The 16,969-nt window shown below is 40.1% G+C and overlaps 1 protein-coding gene across 3 annotated transcripts in view; it reads left to right on the top strand.

Moving 5' to 3' along the window:
* Positions 1-16,969, top strand: part of RORA (RAR related orphan receptor A) — a gene marked incomplete at its 5' end in the record, with an annotated part of 100,266 nt that overhangs the window by 49,680 nt on the left and 33,617 nt on the right. For all 3 annotated transcript variants that reach the window (XM_082832416.1, XM_082832415.1, XM_082832417.1), the window contains one exon: positions 8,726-8,811. In XM_082832416.1, the coding sequence (XP_082688542.1) occupies positions 8,726-8,811 (86 nt within the window). The remainder of the gene's footprint in view (positions 1-8,725; positions 8,812-16,969) is intronic.

Genomic DNA, 16,969 nt, shown 5'->3' with positions numbered 1-16,969 from the left:
TATATAAGGGACACATACCTATTGTTGGAAAAGAAGTTTTTAAGAAACTCTCTTGATCATAATCTAACAACTTAGTAAGATAAGATGGATTCTTTTTCCTGCTGATATGAAATGGCTTAACCCACCCTGAGAGATTCAAGAGAAGGATTTTGATTAGACATTTCTGATTTCAAGGTCCAAGAAAATCTGCAAGAACTTCATATTGAAAAAATGTAGTTAATTCTAGAATCTTAGAAGGACCTTGAGAATAATTGAGAATAATTGGCTGAATGGCCAGTTACCTTTGTCTTAGTCCCTGATTTCACATAACCCCAGAAATCCTCAACAACAAGGATGCTCCGTTGTTCACAAAAGTGATAGAGATTAGATTAGGAAAGACCAAAAAAAAAAAAAAAAAAAAGAAAAGAAAAGTATTTGTATTGCTGATCTTAATGGCATCATCTTTTGTTGGGTGAGAATTTCTTCAGTATTTGACCTGCTGGATAAGTAAAGTGGAGTATGAGGAAGCAGCTTCTCTTGCTGTTCAATTATTTTATTCAAGGTCTAATTGGTCGCCAGGTAATTATCAAAAGAGATAAAGAGTATGTTGCCTTAAATTGAGGTCTTCTGTGCATGACTGTGTCGTAGGAGAATTCTAGAGAGAACTGGATCTAAAAATCAAAGCCATCCACTGTTCCTCTATATGAAAAATCTGTTTCTTCTCTGATTTGACAGAATTTCCCCATCTAGGGACAAAAGTACTCATTTGGATTTGGCTTTTAGCAGAGATACATGTGCATCAGGGAGTGCGAGTCAGTTTCTCTGGAAAGCTTAATCCAGTAGAGATTGAAACATATTACAAAGGATTAATATTCAGTTCCCATTGTCAGAACTACCTGCATATTCACAGAAAGCCACATGACAACACATACTTGTCTTCCTCATTCTTCAGATATTTCCTGCGTACACAGCTCAGCTTTCTCTGAATTCATATGGGCTTTAACTCCTAGGCTCCTAAGTCTTACATGTGTAAAGCCTGAAGGAAATAAAGTTTCAAAAATCTAGTTTTGTCATATTTTAGCTTTAGTGTGCAAATGCTTGATCTCTTGAAGAGTTTGAGGTGTGTTTATGTGTATGTATTCGGCAAGTATATGTAACACTTTTTATTTTAACAAATGATTTTTAAAAAGCTGTTACATTTTCAGCAGAAGCCACAATCCAGTTAAAGCTTTTAAGAAGTGGCTTTAAACAGTATGTAAGGTGTAGGACTTTGGTCGGGGGGAGGCAGAGTAAGGTACAGGACCTGTTTTTGGATGGCTATAATTTGACAGGGTCCTTTGAGTCAGACATGAACTTAATACCGAGGGTCAGAATGTCGGAGGGCAACCTGTGTGTTTATTGTGTATAACAAGTGGGAATCATACCATTTCCAGGATACCTCTGCAAGACAACTGAAGCCCTGGTGAAGGGCTTAAGTTCAGTGACTTTGCTTGTGACAGCTGTTACAGAGAGGTGACTTCTCCATCTATGTGCTTTTTCTCTGAAGCTGAGACAAAGATAGTAACCTCTGGACCCATGAGTCCCTCAGGAAGGCATTTTGGAAACCAACAATTAAAAAAAAAGTTTGAGTCTGGTTAGCAGATGAAGATTACAGTTCTGTGGATTTTTCTTTATTCTCTTGGTGGCAGAGCCTGTAGTGGGTGGTGAGGGCACAGCATCCTGGTCCTTGCCGAGAATGATATGCCAAGCTTCCCATCTATATAGGTCTTTTCGTCTTCAAAGAGCTTTCTGAGCATTCGTTTACCACCACCTGCCTGGGAGACAGGAGTTATTCCCATTTTATAGATGGAGGGAGTGGAGGTGTAAGTGACTTGCTTGAGGCCACTCAAGGAGTTGAGGGTCAGAGGGAAACGCAGGAGTGCCAACTCCACTTTTTAGCTGGATCGACCTCCAGCTCTTTCTCTCTCATGGCATTTCCCCTTGAGAGCCCCAGATTGATGATAACATAAATCTAAAGTCATCAAATAATCCTGAACAAAAAGAGACACCAAGTCTCTTTTTTTTTTTTTTCTTTGGTGGCTGCCTCTACAGTTAAACCCTGGGAAACCTAGACCTAGAGAAGAAGCCATTTAACCCTCCTGAGGTTCACTTTCCACATCAATAGAATGGGGCTAATAAGACCCACCTGCCTACTTCAGAGTTGTTGTGAACACCAAAATCAAAACAAGCTAGTGAGGACAAAAACTTGGAAAACCGTTCCAGAGCTCTGCAAATATCAAGCATTATTGTTGTTGCCAGAAATGACCACAAGACTGCTCTACCAAAGGGGTAGGACTTTTCTAATTAGGGGGCTAACTGCTTTGGTGATGTTGCACTAGGATCAAGTACTATCATGAAAAAAATCGCAAAATCAGTAGAAGAAAAGACTGTACCGGGGACACATACCAGTATTATATTTAGTATATATTTAGTAGAAAAAATGGCGGAACAAGTTGATTTTTAGTTTGCAGAGTGTGTAGCTGGAACTCAGCCCTCCCCACCCAGGATGCCTATTGAACATGCCTGCACTGTGAAACAAATCCATGTTATACTCCAGGCCTTAGGTCCAGGGACAGAGTGTGCCAAACTGTTTGAAGCCCACAGTCTGTTCTTCCACCATGAAGATGTATTGCAAGCTCTCTGCAAACCCTGATGGTGGCCTGGGGCCTCCAGCAGCAGCGCTGAGAGAGTAGAGAGAGAAAAAGGCTCCCTCCCTCCAAGCTGTTCCAGCCACTCTGCAGCAGGGCTCACAGGCAGGCGAATTTCAGCCCCTATTTTTGCCCCCTTGGCTGAGCAGAGTCCTTGGAGACCCTGGAACTAGAGGTGGCCAGATCCAGAGGGGCTACAAAACTCTAGAAGTCAGGAGTTGCCGAAGTCCCTCCAGGAAACCAGGTGAAGACTCCCTACTACCCCCCCATCCCCCCCCCCAACCCCCAGCTGGCCTTGACATACAGGCCAGACTGCCATCCAGGCAGCTGCAGAAGCCTTTAATACCCCAGCAGTTTTAAACAGGGGATAAAATAAAATGACTAATCCATAAAGGACTCAAGCCATTTTGCCGAAAATAAAATCAAATGCCTTAGGGTTTTTCTTTTTAATCTTTATTGGTTTTTCTGCTTACAAAAGTAATACATGCTGGTTGTAAAAAAATCAAACGTTAGAGAAATATGTAACATAGCAGGTGAAAAGTCCTCCATATTCTCAGCCTTCCAGGAAAAACACGGTCAGCAGATTGGTATAAAGATAGGGGTTTTTTTGGTTTTTGTTTGTTTGTTTATAGCAGCAGTTCCTGACAGTTTTTGCAAGACACAGAAAATTGCTTGGCATTCATATGTGTGACATAGTGTCATGGGTATACCCAAGGTTTGGCCGTTTCCTGGCAAGCCAGCAGTAACCCCACCCTGTTCCGTCCAATTTGAGAAAGCATATGGTTGTGCAAGTGAGCTAGAGTGAAAGATCTTATGGGGATGATCTTAGGTCCATGTTAGTTTATTTTTTTATATGAACCAGTAAAAAACTTTATTTTTTTTTTACTATTATTAGCAACAAATGCCTTGTGACACATCCCACACTGATTACAACATGCTGCTATGTTGTAGCAGTTAAGTGCCAACGTTGTAAAGGATCGCTGTGGTAGCTGGTATGAACTGCCTGTCATATTAGCTAGAGGCTAAGCCGCTTTTCTCTATCCCCGCTTTGGAAAGAGCTTAAAGTCTGCAGAAAAGAATTTCATTTCACTATAAGGCAGGATTTCTTATCAACAATAACAATAATAATAACTGTGTTTTGAGAGCCAACTCTTTCTAAGGATTGTGTGTGATGTGCATATATATAGAATACATGTATAAAATAATCATATGTGCTGTGTCATTTATACATTATATCATTGAATCTTCAAATAGAAAACTGAGACTCAGAGAGGTAGGTGAGGTAATTTTCCCAGCCTTAAGAATTGTTAAACATTGGTATTGGTCAGCCTAAGGTCAAAAACTTGGAATTTTATAAAATTGAGAAGAATGGTCTTAGAAGGTTGATGATTATTTCCAGTTATAAACTAGTCAAGTAACTCCCAGAAAGACATCTTGACATGAGTTCTGAGTAGTATTAAGTTTAACCAGATTACTTGTGAGATGTCTTTTGATCCTTGGGTAATGGTTTCCTACCAAGAGCAGTATATTCCCGATGTTTGTATTGGAGTGATTTAGCTCGGCTATTCAGTATGATGAGAAGGGGGGTAGGGTGGAGAGGGAATAAGCTTTTGAGTTAAGAGAAAAAGACCAAAATGTGTCCAAATTCCAACCTTACTTCTTCCAAGCTCTCTGACTTTCGGCAAGTTATTTAGCCTTTCTGAGCTTCAGTTTTCTCATCTAAAACAAATGCAGTTAATGATGATAATAATACCACCTACCTTATAGAGTTGTTGGAGCAGCAAATTAGATAATGCCTGAGACTTTATAAGCCCAAATACATGTTCAATATTATTGATTATTATCAATCTATTTAGATTATCATCGAGACATCACTATTCACCCACAGAATGAAGTGATGGGTACAGCTCTTGTGCAGTTATATTTTTTAATACTTGGGCAGAATGGGCATTTTTCTCTGGACCACGATAAATCCAGAAATAGGTCCTGAGGAGCAAGTGAGGTGTTAAGAACGCCAGTGTCTTGTTACCTTTTATAATGAAAAGTAAAAAGCACACTTTTTTACAGAGGTACAACGGTAAATGCCCACCCAGCCTAAGGACCACTTGGCTAATTAGCACACCTGCTTTCCAGGATTTCCTGATGCCCCGCCGCCACTTGTTGTCAGCTCCTTGAAACTGCAAAAATTTGCCTGTGCAGGTGTGGAGAGCCTGCTTGAATTACTTAGGGTGCATGAAAGAGCAAATTATTTAGGCAATAGAGCTGAAAATGTAGGCAAATTAGAATTTTTCATAGCGAGATTGTTCATTGTTAAGCCAATTCATGATTATATGTGTGCGTGCATCTTGCTTCAGATATTCCGCTACAAAATAAACCTCTTTGCTGCAATGAATATGGATGTGGACTAATTTAATCAATATACTTGTGACAGTTGTGGTGTCTGACAGATTTCATCCTTTGAAATACTGGCTGAGTCAATGTGTGCAGTATATATATGGGCCAAGACTCATAATTTTTGTTACAAGAAGATTATTTTGAAAAGACACAATACTGCCTGTCAGAAAATGGAAAAGCCTGAGGGATAGAAAGCAAAGGGCAAGGGGATTTTTGTCCTGTTCCCTCTTACTGGTCTGAAAACTCAAATTTGTGAAACTAAACTGCTTTCCTTTCCAAAAATTTTTAAGGCATTGGCTATTTTTCTTCTCCTTGATACATTTGAATTCTGTAAATTGACTAAAAGGTGAAGGGAGGTGGATTTTGTGCATTGTTGGATGAAATGGAAGATTGAGTAAGTGCCCTGCTCCGATCAGCAAATGTTTACTTTCTGGAAAGATCAACACATGTGATAGATCACTTTCAGAGAATTTGCTTTTTAGAGCAAGTGGATTTTAGTCATTTCCTAAAGAGCACTTGCACCTGAAATTGTCTTCTGAGATAAGAGAGCCACCCAAGGGGGTAGGCTAGTAGAATAGTTTAATCCAACCAATCAGAATATTGGAACCTGGCTTTGGAGAACCCTCCCATCACCTCACCATGAGATCCCTAGGGAAGCTTGTTCTAACTAATTTGGAATCTTTGACCAGCATTGCCCACTGGAGCCAAGCACAAACACAGTGCAGCAGGGGGCAAAGTTCTAGGCAAATGGCCCCTCGCTTGAAAATACAGGTCAGTCTACAGTGAGTCCATTCATACTAAGCATCTTGGCCTCCATGAAGTCTCGTAAAATATGCCTCAGCTTGAGTGCCCTGCAGATCTGAAAGACCCTGAGAGCTGAAGGAAGGCTGAATTGAAGACCAAGAGTTTAGGAGCCTGACTCAGGCCAGTGATCCTATGCAGTAGTGGCACCAAACTCTGGATTTATACTACAGTGACTTTCCCAACCCTCACTCCCACCCTCTCCCCAGCCAGCTGAGAGCCATTCCAAGGGTGGAAGTGCTGGGCCAGGATGTCAATTCCAGGGGCACCCCCATCATGATCAGACCCTCCCTGACAGACCTGCAGATCACTTGCAATGTTACAGGAGCCTTTAGTAGGCATTTTGGTCGCTGCCTTAAAGATCATGATGTCACTGCTCATGGGTCATCCACTAGGAGTCCAGGCAGAGTGAACAGCAATACACCATTTTCCATTTGATCCAGATACATACAGTTTTACTCAGTGTTCCCTGTCTGGCCTGCCCAGAGCTTTCCTATCTTATAAAGGACTAAATAGATTTGCTTAATCTCTCCATTACTAAGATGGAATGAAAATAACTCTTGAGAGGCCCGAGTTTAGTGTTAGTGTTGCTTTTAGTTTTGATGCTGACTTAAACTATAGGACCTAATGAGGTTTGTCTAATTTCTGTGACTACAACTTGAGGTGAGACATAAGCAGAAGCAGCTCAGTGTCTGTCTTCTTTATTTCTTGTATGAGTTTTATTTAATAGGTGGTCCAAGTACTTTGTGTTGTCTAATTCTTCTCTTCCTTAGGGGTTGGGGTTGGGGTTAGGGTTAGGGTTAGGGTTAGAGGTTTCAGCTGATATCACCTTTCAGAATTTCTTTACTACCACTTGGCTTTTATGAGTCTCTGAAAAATGTGGGGCACAACCATCTCTCTGGAGAGCTGCAGACAATCTGTGGCACAAAACTTTGCCTTAACTATGTATTAAAAATATTGGAGGAGGGCTTCCCTGGTGGCGCAGTGGTTGAGAGTCTGCCTGCGGATGCAGGGAACATGGGTTCGTGCCCTGGTTCGGGAAGATCCCACATGCCGCGGAGCGCCTGGGCCCGTGAGCCATGGCCGCTGAGCCTGCGCGTCCGGAGCCTGTGCTCTGCAATGGGAGAGGCCACAACAGTGAGAGGCCCGCGTACCGCAAAAAAATATATATATTGGAGGAGCCTAAGTGTGAAACATTATTAGAGTTTAGATTTCATAAAGAATTTTCCTTGAAGAAATCAAACTAGTCTCTAAGATGAGGAGGCCGACTTGAAGTTGACGGTTTTTGTTAAGCGTGATCTTATAACATATTAAGTTGCATAACTCAGAATAGACATTTAGATAGTGTACAAAGATGCCACTATTGGGGTATTAGGAGGCTTGAGGATTATGGCACATTTATTGGAGGTGAGATTTTGAACAGTCTCTAACTCTGGATAGTGAAACTCAGGATGTCAACACTAAAAGTGACTGGTAGGCAAAGGACTCACTAAAGGCACTGCAGTACTTGTGGTCCCCTTGAAAGGATGTTAGCAGGGACACATGGTTTATAATGAGGTTAAGTCCAGTAATTTAATGTGTCCTCTTTTGAAGTATTGAATACAGTATTGTATCAAATCCAGAGTAGGTGGCTGTGGAAATTACCCCAGGATATGAGATCACATTGGAAGAAAGGGTGGGCTCTGTGTATGTGTGTTACTTACATCGTGCGATACGTTCGTTAGACTAGTCACTGCTTTGTGTGAGGCATGGCACTAGGTAGGGGCTTTATGAAAATGAAATATACTTGGGCACTTGCAACTGCCTTTGTGTGTGTGACTTAGTAGGTAATCTGACATGATATCCAGTAGTGATAACCATGGAAAATAAATTTAGTGTAATGGAGCATGCCAGGTAAACGGGTGAAACTTGTCATCCTGTGTATGCAGCTCAGTGTTGGTTCTTTATTTCGCATATAAATTGTATTTAATAGGTGGTCCAAGTACTTTGTTTTGCCTAATTATTCTATTCCTTAGGGGGTTTTTTAATCCTTAATTATACTCTTTCCAACTCTGCTCAAGATATAATGTGTTTTCTTAGAAACGTGCTTTAACATATTTGAGAACTTTGATGTAATATGTATGAATTATTTGGTTATTCTTCCAGTATGAGGCAACTGTAAATAATCAGTTAGATAGAAACACACGCACGCTGTACCAGAAAATCAATTTCCAATGTAAAGAACTCTGAAGCTACATATTCTATTTGTCCAGATTCATCATTTTTAAATTCAAATAGGATATGAACTTTATGGTTGAAAGGTTTTGATTGTACACAAGTCGACTAATTTTTAACACATGGGAGGTACATTAATTAAAAAAAGATGAGTAAGAAATTCTTCCCATCATATGTAACTTATTAATATTTAGAGTTGAATCATTTTCCTAAGTAGTTTTGGCTTTTTGGAGTCTGTTTTTCTCTACCAGCCGAGCTACAATGCTCAGCCCAGACAGGTTTTTGACCTTTTAAAAATAATGATGGAAAATGAGATCGGAGGAAACATTTTAGTATCTGCTTTGCTCTGAGGCCTAAACTGTGAACTCTCCAGTTCTTGAAGGCTTTGAAATGCTGATTCCAGTCTTCTTGTGGGTTCTTAAACACCTCCTCAAATGACCCATTTTAATAACCCGAAAGCTATTATATAACGAGCAGCCATAATTTAGTCCAGGGCTCTAGGGGGACCCTCACAGTTCAGCAATGAATAGTTAATGCAGTATAATGTTTAGCAGGTTATTAGTTTTCACTATACAAATGCTGATCAGGGAACGCTTTTATAAGGTGTTTAAAATAAAATGTAATTAACTGGTTGCGTGCTTCTGTTGCAGCTCAAATTGAAATTATTCCATGCAAGATCTGTGGAGACAAATCATCAGGAATCCATTATGGTGTCATTACATGTGAAGGCTGCAAGGTAAGCCTTTTTAATTGTTGTTGTTGTTTCTATTAACGTTAGGATGTATCTTTGTGACTTCTATTCTTTACTTCTACTATGCCTAAAAATTCAACTCCTTGGCATTTTGAGTGACGAGAAACGACAGGACAGAATAAATATTTGGGTGTTCATTACAATCAAGGAAGTTATATATATTTTTATGCCTCCCATCACAATAATGAGAGGCTGGAGAATAGTATTCGAGCATGGCTTGTTTGTCACTTCCAATCCCAGAACTGATTGAACTGATGAAAAAATCTCTTGGGTTATCTTTTTTCAAAAAAGAGATGACTCTAGACTTCTGTAAGGTCCCTGTTATAAGCTTTATAAGAAGGCGTTTCCAAGAAGTTTAATGGGAATGTGATTGAAAGTCTTATTGCTGGCTCACAGATGTTGACACGTCTGGCCAAATCATGGCAAGGTTTTTAGAAAGCACTGAGTTCTGGTCCTGGGGCCGCCCTTTGTCCCTATTGTTTTGGGCATGTCTTCATCTTTTAGTGACTCTGTTTCTTCATCTGTAAAGTGGCATTCTTCCTACCTTTTAGAACTATTCCAAGAATAGAAATAATAACTGTGAATAAAAGTCCTGATAAACTGAAAAGTGCTATTTAAATCTAATAGTCTTATTGCTGTTGTTACTATTTTAATTATTACTGATGCTGATCTCAGGGCAACATGGACAGCACATGCATAATGTGGGAGTGGAAAATAGAGATGTTTATCCTAATCATTCAAGACCCCCGAACCTAGATTGCCTCCGTTATTCAAATTTCAATTTATTAAGATTTAAATCCTCCTGCTTATCTTGGAAGGGCCTTGAGACAGCTTATAGGATAAAACAGTGCAAAATAAACAGGAGAGAAGCTATTTAGACATGCATGAGGCCTCTGAGACAGTTCTTTGCCACTGAACCAGGCCTGAATTAGCCTTAAAGCATTTGGAGGCTAAAGCAAAAAGTAAAATCCACAAATTTGGTTAGCTTTCCTTTAGTGAAATTAGAAAACTACAATGTCAGAAAATACAAAACCACCTTCAGACACAAATAACTCCTGGGAGACTTAGGGAAATTTGCCCTGTAGTTTCCTTATGTCTTTGTTTTACTGTTAATCATCATAGCACTTGCCGCTTTGTACATATACAAATGCTTCATATTGATCCTATCTCGGGGAAGCTTGAGATTTTTGCACACCACCTACCATACTTCATTATTCAGAAATCCATCTCGGAACAGAAAAAGGACATTATCAGAAAAACTGATGAAATCCAAATAAAGTCGGTGGTTTAGTTAGTAGCACTGCACCGATGTTAATTTCTTAGTTTTAATAAATATAGCATAATTACATAAGGTGTTAACATCAAGGGATGCTGGATGAAGGGTATAATGGAAATGTCTGTGCAATCTTTGCAACTTATTACTAAATTTAAAATTATTTCAAATTAAACAGTTTAACAAAATTAAAAAAAAAAATTCACCCACCTTTAGGAATAGAGAGCTTTCTACTCAAAGGGGATTTTGAATTATTCATCTCTATGGTACCCTCAAGACCTCAAGCTTCTGTATTACCAAGGAAAAAAATTATTTCCTCAATTCGTCCTCCCTCCAAATTAATTAATGAATTAAAATTAAACAAAGTAAAATCAACGGCCTGGCCTATGTTATCCCAAGATGTAAGTAAGCAAGAGAGGCACCTGCCTGTGACAACTGTCCCTCCATTGATTTGGGGGGGTTAATTCGGCTGATGTGGCTGGGCCCGTCACACTTCACCCTCACCCACTCTGTGTACGCACCTTCTCATCACTGGTAGAGGATGGCATGGTCCTTCTTGCTGAAGGGTGTATAGACAGCAGTGCTCCCCTACCAGGAGTTCCAAGCAGACTTGATTTTTGTGCATTGCCTATCACCTAGGTATTTTCTTAAGTGGTCTGGGTCCCAGGGATTAACCACGTGTGTACCATCATGCTGTTCACGAAACTGATCGCTCTCTCTGTGTCTCTCAGTAATGCCACATGTAGTAGTATGTGGCAAATTGAATACGATACCTAGGAATGGCGCGCAGGGCAGGACCAGGGAGAAGATGGGGGCTACTTCATAGGAAACGCCTCAACAATTCAGAAGATTAATTAACAACACGCTATTCAATAAAATCTGAATTCTCTGAGTACCACTGTGTTTACTGAGGCATAAACAATGTGTGTTTTCTTTTTAACACAATGTTTATTTATGACAGAAATAAAAGCAATAAGAAAACAAAGGGCAGCTGTTATTTCACTGTTGTCAGTTTTCTAGATTCCCTTCCAGATCTTGTACAGCCTCGGTGCCAGTGTGTTTTTCGGTCATCTGCAGTTCTGCTTCTCTTTCCTATTGACTTTATACAATGGAAATCACAAAAACAATCAATTAAAACTTCATTTTATTAACAGATTGGGCCTGTACCCAGCCTTGGACCTGTACGGTAGCATGTGTTTATATTCGATGCATACAGTATTTGCCCTGCGTCATAGTTTCTGCTACAACTAACATTTTTTTTTATTGAAGTATAGTTGATTTACAACGTCATGGTAGTTTCAGGTGTACAGCACAGTGATTCAGAATCTTTTTCAGATTCTTTTCCCTTACAGGTTATTACAAAATAATGGGTAGAGTTCCCTGTGCTATACAGTAGGTCCTTGTTGGTTATCTATTTTATATATAGTAGTGTGTACATTACAACTAACATTTTTATCTCTAGGTACAGTGAAGTCAAGAGACTTCTTTTGCCACTGATGTTAATGAGTTATCACGTTCTAACCAGGTGAAGGTGATTGTATCATGACAAATTATAAATAATTTGTCTCTGTAATAGTAGCATTAGACTTAAGGAAAATTTCTGATTAGATATATAAATAGAAATCTAATGAGAGAGAAAAAGTGACTCGGTCATTTTCTGAGCTAATCGCTTTGTGAATCTATTTTAAATTGCATTTTAAAATCAACAACCTGAAACCACAAGAAACCGGAGAACCTATTTAATTGCTGAAATGCTTCTCTTTCACCACATACTTGCTCAAATAAGCATTGCACATGAACAGCAAAAGTGGTGGACGTTTTGGTAGCTCTTTTTCTGGTTCCTGAGTATTCCCAGCTCACCCCCTCCAAGTCCCTTTGGCCACGTGTAGAGAGACGGTATAGTGTCAGGCTTATGCCCTGACTCTGGAGCCAGACTGCCTGGGTTCAAACTCCAGTTCTGCTATTTACCAATTTGAGCAAATACCCAACCTCTCTGTGCCTCTGTTTCCTCATCTGTAAAATGAGGATAGTAATTGTAGTTACTTCATATGGTTATCACGTGCATATAGGTAAAGCACTTACACGAGTGCCAGGCATGTAACAAGCACACATTGAGTGTTGGCTCTTATTATTATCATTCCTGGGCAAACTCCTCATGTCTGAGTGATGTGCTGTGTAGAGTCAGACACTATTTCCAGGATATCTGTGGGTCCAGTCTTGATTTTGTGACCATTTGTGATTTGTAATGTAGACTCTGCCAATAAAAACAACGAAAATGTGAGCACCCCCTTGGGTGGTCTCTAAGCACTATTAGGAGTCCAAAGACATAGAAGACCGAATCCTTCCCTTGAGCAGCTTACAGTGTAGTTGTAGAGATGAGGCCTTCATAGCAAACGAAGAACTAAATACTAGAGTAAGGCCGCGGTCCGTGATGTGACCCAAGAAGCACACATCCACTAGGCAGCCAGAGCCTAAAAATGGGGAAGTCTTGGTTGTATAACCCGGTTTGACTGGAGCAGAGAGTCACTTTCTGCAGATAGTGGAAGCTAAGGATAGTCAGGTGTGCCACTCCCAAATTTTTAAGAGCTCTGTTATGCCAAGGTTTGCATTGTAAAATTATTTTCCTTGTTCTTTGGAGATCTTGAAGGAACAGTGTACGAGCACTGGGCCAGCCCTGAATATTGCATTTCAGAAGACCGTTGAATCCAGGCCTGCAAGGGCTTAGTGCTGCCAGTAAAGACGTTCCTGAGCTCTTGGAACAGAATTTAGTCCCAGCCCTGGGTGAGCATTAGCAGGGGGTGTAAGGTAAGCTGGGTAGGCCTGCCAGGGAGGAGGGGCCCGGTCATGGAGCACGGGGACAGCAGAAAAGGCCAGAAATAAAATGAAAGGCGGCAGATGTTAGGGTTAAGGTTCGATCTTCAAAGTGAGTACAAATGCTGAAGTGCTTATAGGAAAACGACGACTGGTGGAGGCTTTCTTTCGAGAAATGGTTCTGTTTATCATTCAACTTCATTTCCTAGCTTCAGTATTAGATACAGTGGCTGCTTAGAGGAGGAGGATGAAAAATTTATCTCAAGATTAAAGAAACACACACACAGAATTTTTAATCCATATCTATTTAGACTTTGGGCCTCTACCATAACGTTTTTCCCCAATTTTGTTGAGAAATAATTGACATACGTTACTGTATAAGTTGAAGGCATTCGGCATGACGGTTTGATTTACATATCTTGTGACATGATTACCACAATAGTTTCAGCTGGCATCCATCTTCTCATGCACAGTTGACCCTTGAACGACATGGGTTTGAACTGCATAGGTCCACTTACTTATACTCACATGGATTTTTTTATTGGAAAAAATCATAAATAAATATGAATTTCTTTTTAACATTATCTTTTCATTTTTGATGTCTAATGTTGGTAATACATATAACATCTCCTTTATCGTATATGACAATATGGATGTAGATACTGACAGACAATTCACCTTGAAAACAAAAGGACATAAACTTATGGTATTGATAAATACAGTACAGTACTGTCAGTGTATTTTCTCTTCCTTATGATTTTTTAAATAACATTTTCTTTTCTCTAACTTACTTTATTGTAGTATTTTGGTATATAGCACATACAACATACAAAATTTTTGTTAATCAACTGTTTATGTTATCAGTAAGATTTCCGGTCAACTGTAGACTATTAGTAGTTAAGTTTGGCGGGAGTCAAATTAGGATCTACTCTTGTAGTAGCTTTCCTTTATATCATAAAGCAGTGTTAGCTATGATTATCATTCAATATAGCTTCTTAAATAATAATGTACAGTTGAGTATTGAAGTTAGTGAATTGATTTCTGATTACATCTAAGACCCTTTGCCTCGTGATAAGTCTAAGAATAGAGTCCATTCATGTGTCAAATATTTATTCATCAATTAATACACTTAAGATGATGTCTTATGCAAAGCTTCCTCTTCCACCCAGGAAAGGGAGAACTTGGAATAGTTTCGTCACATTAACAAATATGCTCTCTGAAATTAACAATAAAAAGTCTTTTCAAAGATATCCAGAATGTATAATTGGTACTTTTTTTTTCCTGAAAGAGTTAAAGCATTTTCTGGAGCTTTTTATGTATTAGGTTAAAAACCATATCCATAAATGTTCCTTTTAGAGCCAAATTGTTTTTTAAAGGATTCTAATATTTTTATTTCAGTTGTAAAATATCGCTAGCCCTGGATCAACTTGTCCACTTTTCAGCATTGGTACATTCATGCTCCACATTTTTACTTTAATATTTTATAACACTTGGCCCCAGTATTAGAGCTAGCCATTTAAAATGAAAATTAGACTTGGCTTTTATTACATCCTGTGATATCAGAGTTTCACTTCTGTTATATACAGGTGATAAGAACAAATTTGTATTTAGCAAAATCTTCCAGGCCTGTGATGAAATAAACGCACAAGTGGTAGGATGTGTTAAACCCCAGTTTGCATCAAGATGATTTGAGGGTTTTTTTTTTTTTTTTTTTTGTATTTTCCTGGTTTCTTTGGTTTGGTCTTAATCGTGCCTCAGCTCACAGAAGATGCTGGGCTTCTGGCCTTGTCATAGATAGGGTCTAACATGGTGTCTGGCTCAGAGTAGGGCCTCATGCTTGCTTGGGAATCACTGTTGCTGAATGTGCCCACTGGATTGGATCTGAGGGTGGCACATCACCGTATGGCAAAGCAGACATCTCCACTTACCAGACAGAACACACGAGGTCAGCTTTAATGAGAGATCATTTGCATATACAGTTCTACGGGGAGGCCAGTCACTACTGAACAGGAAAGTAGTTGAGGAGATCCACACTTCCATGGCTTATTGCTGCCCGATGACCATACCAGCTCACTTTGGAGAATGAGGTTTCCTGTTTTGTTTTTTTTTTTTCTAAAGAACAAATTTCCTTCTTATTTGCTTCCTTGGGGACTGTTATTCCTGTCTCCTCCCCCCATTTTAATTTTATCATTTCTTCTGCCTCTGCCTCTCTCTGATTTTAATCCTTGCATGCCCTCTCTTTCCCCCTCAATAAAATTAAGTTGCCAGTTATCTTCTCTCTTAACTTTAAATCCTTAACTTTCTGCCCACGTTTATCCAAAGATATTTCTTGTTCCTCACCCCCATACTTCCGAACATTCCAACAGAAACTTCCCAAAATAAAAAAAATTGAAACAGAGTTCATGCCTCTCCAACTAGAATTCTCAGCTCATCTCAGCCACAGAAATGGAATGAGAGGGATTCCCACGTCCATAGTCCCCCAAATACCAACATTTCCGTTGGATTGGAAAATACAATAATCCGCTCAGGCATGTGAGCATTCACCATAAATCATAGAGTTATGAATAAATCTTGGTTGTCAAAAGCAAATGTGTAGCCGTTCCAACGCGTCTGCCATTAGAATTCAGCAAGGCAGCTGTCAGCTGTTTTCTTGTAATTAAACAGCCAATGAGCAGCTAATTAAGACATATGTGTATACAGAAGTGGAAGTGGGTATGTTAATGAACTGTAGGAATCAATTCATTAAGTGAAAATTGTCAAAAGACCAAACATCAGATCAGCATTTCAGCCTGTGCCTCACTGGGAAGGAGCCCCGAGCTGGAGGGGAGCCCCTCAGAGCTACACCCCACTCCACCCCAGCACCTTTCCAGCCACACCCACAGGTCTCTGTGCAGCCAACGCCCTCTTGGGGGCAAAACGACTAATAACCCCAATAGGGAATACCATGTCTGTTTCAAAGCTTTTTATCAAGGAGACCTAGCAAAGGAGAGCGTTTTCCTACTTGTGTAAGCCTGGTATTCGATACCCTATAAAATGCCATCTCCCTCACCTTGTGTTTGAACCATTACATGGAACTTCGTACAGCTGAAAAGTGGGGCATTTTTACTTGTCTATTTTGTTGTTTATCTGTTTCTGTTTGGTCTGCCCCACATGTTTGTCTGGATGACTTTTGGATAGTGTATTAAGAAGTCTCTGACCTTTGGGTTAAGATGCACCCAGGGTTCAGGGATTCAAATCCTGGCTCCTCCCCTTACCTGCTGTGTGACTTTGGATACATGGTTTAACCTCTCTGAAGTGTCGTTTTCTTATTTGTAAACAGATATAAAAATACCTACTTTGCAATGTTGTTGTGAACTGCAAATAAATCGTGTTTGCGAAGTGTCCTCCACGGTGCCCGGTATAGAATAGGAGCTAAGCATGTGATTGTCACCACTGTTTTTATCACTGGCATCATTTTTCCTCTGGTCATTCATTTCACAAGTGTTTGTTGACTGCTCCAAGTACTAAGTTAGCTACTGGAAACAAAGAAACAAAGCTGTCAGTGAGGGAGACAAATTAGTAATACAGCAAGTTAAGGGCTATGAGGGGGATAGCTGCAGGGCTCTAGGGGTGTACATGGGAGGGACCCCTCAACCAGCCTTGGGAAGGGCAAGGTCAGAGAAAGTGAATCCTCAAGAGAAGAGAACTTCCAGGAAGGTTGCGGGGCCGGGGTGGGGGTGTGTGTGGAATCCTTTGAGGAACTGTGGACACAGTGGTTTAGGCTTGGCCAGAGTGTGACTTCGAGGAGAGGAGAGAGCTGCCTGGACAGGTGGTCATAGCCAGGTCATCAGTGAGGAGCCATTGAGGGCTCGTAAGCAGGGAAGGGACTTGATCAGGGTTCTGTTTTTAGAAACAGAACATCTTCAGTGATTGTGTGAGGATGGATTGGAGGGAGGGAGGATGGAAGCAGGGAGCAGTGGGGAGGCTGTGTAATAATAACGCATTCAGGAGATGGTAGATGTGGGAACCTGAGAAAATTGCAGTAAAGATGGAGAAAGGTAGATGGATTGGGGAAACATG

Source organism: Leucopleurus acutus, assembly GCF_964270905.1.
Source record: "Leucopleurus acutus genome assembly, chromosome: 1".
Lineage (NCBI taxonomy): Eukaryota > Metazoa > Chordata > Mammalia > Artiodactyla > Delphinidae > Leucopleurus > Leucopleurus acutus.
The sequence above is the reverse complement of the archived record's forward strand: the minus strand, read 5'-3'. Positions and strand labels throughout refer to the sequence as shown.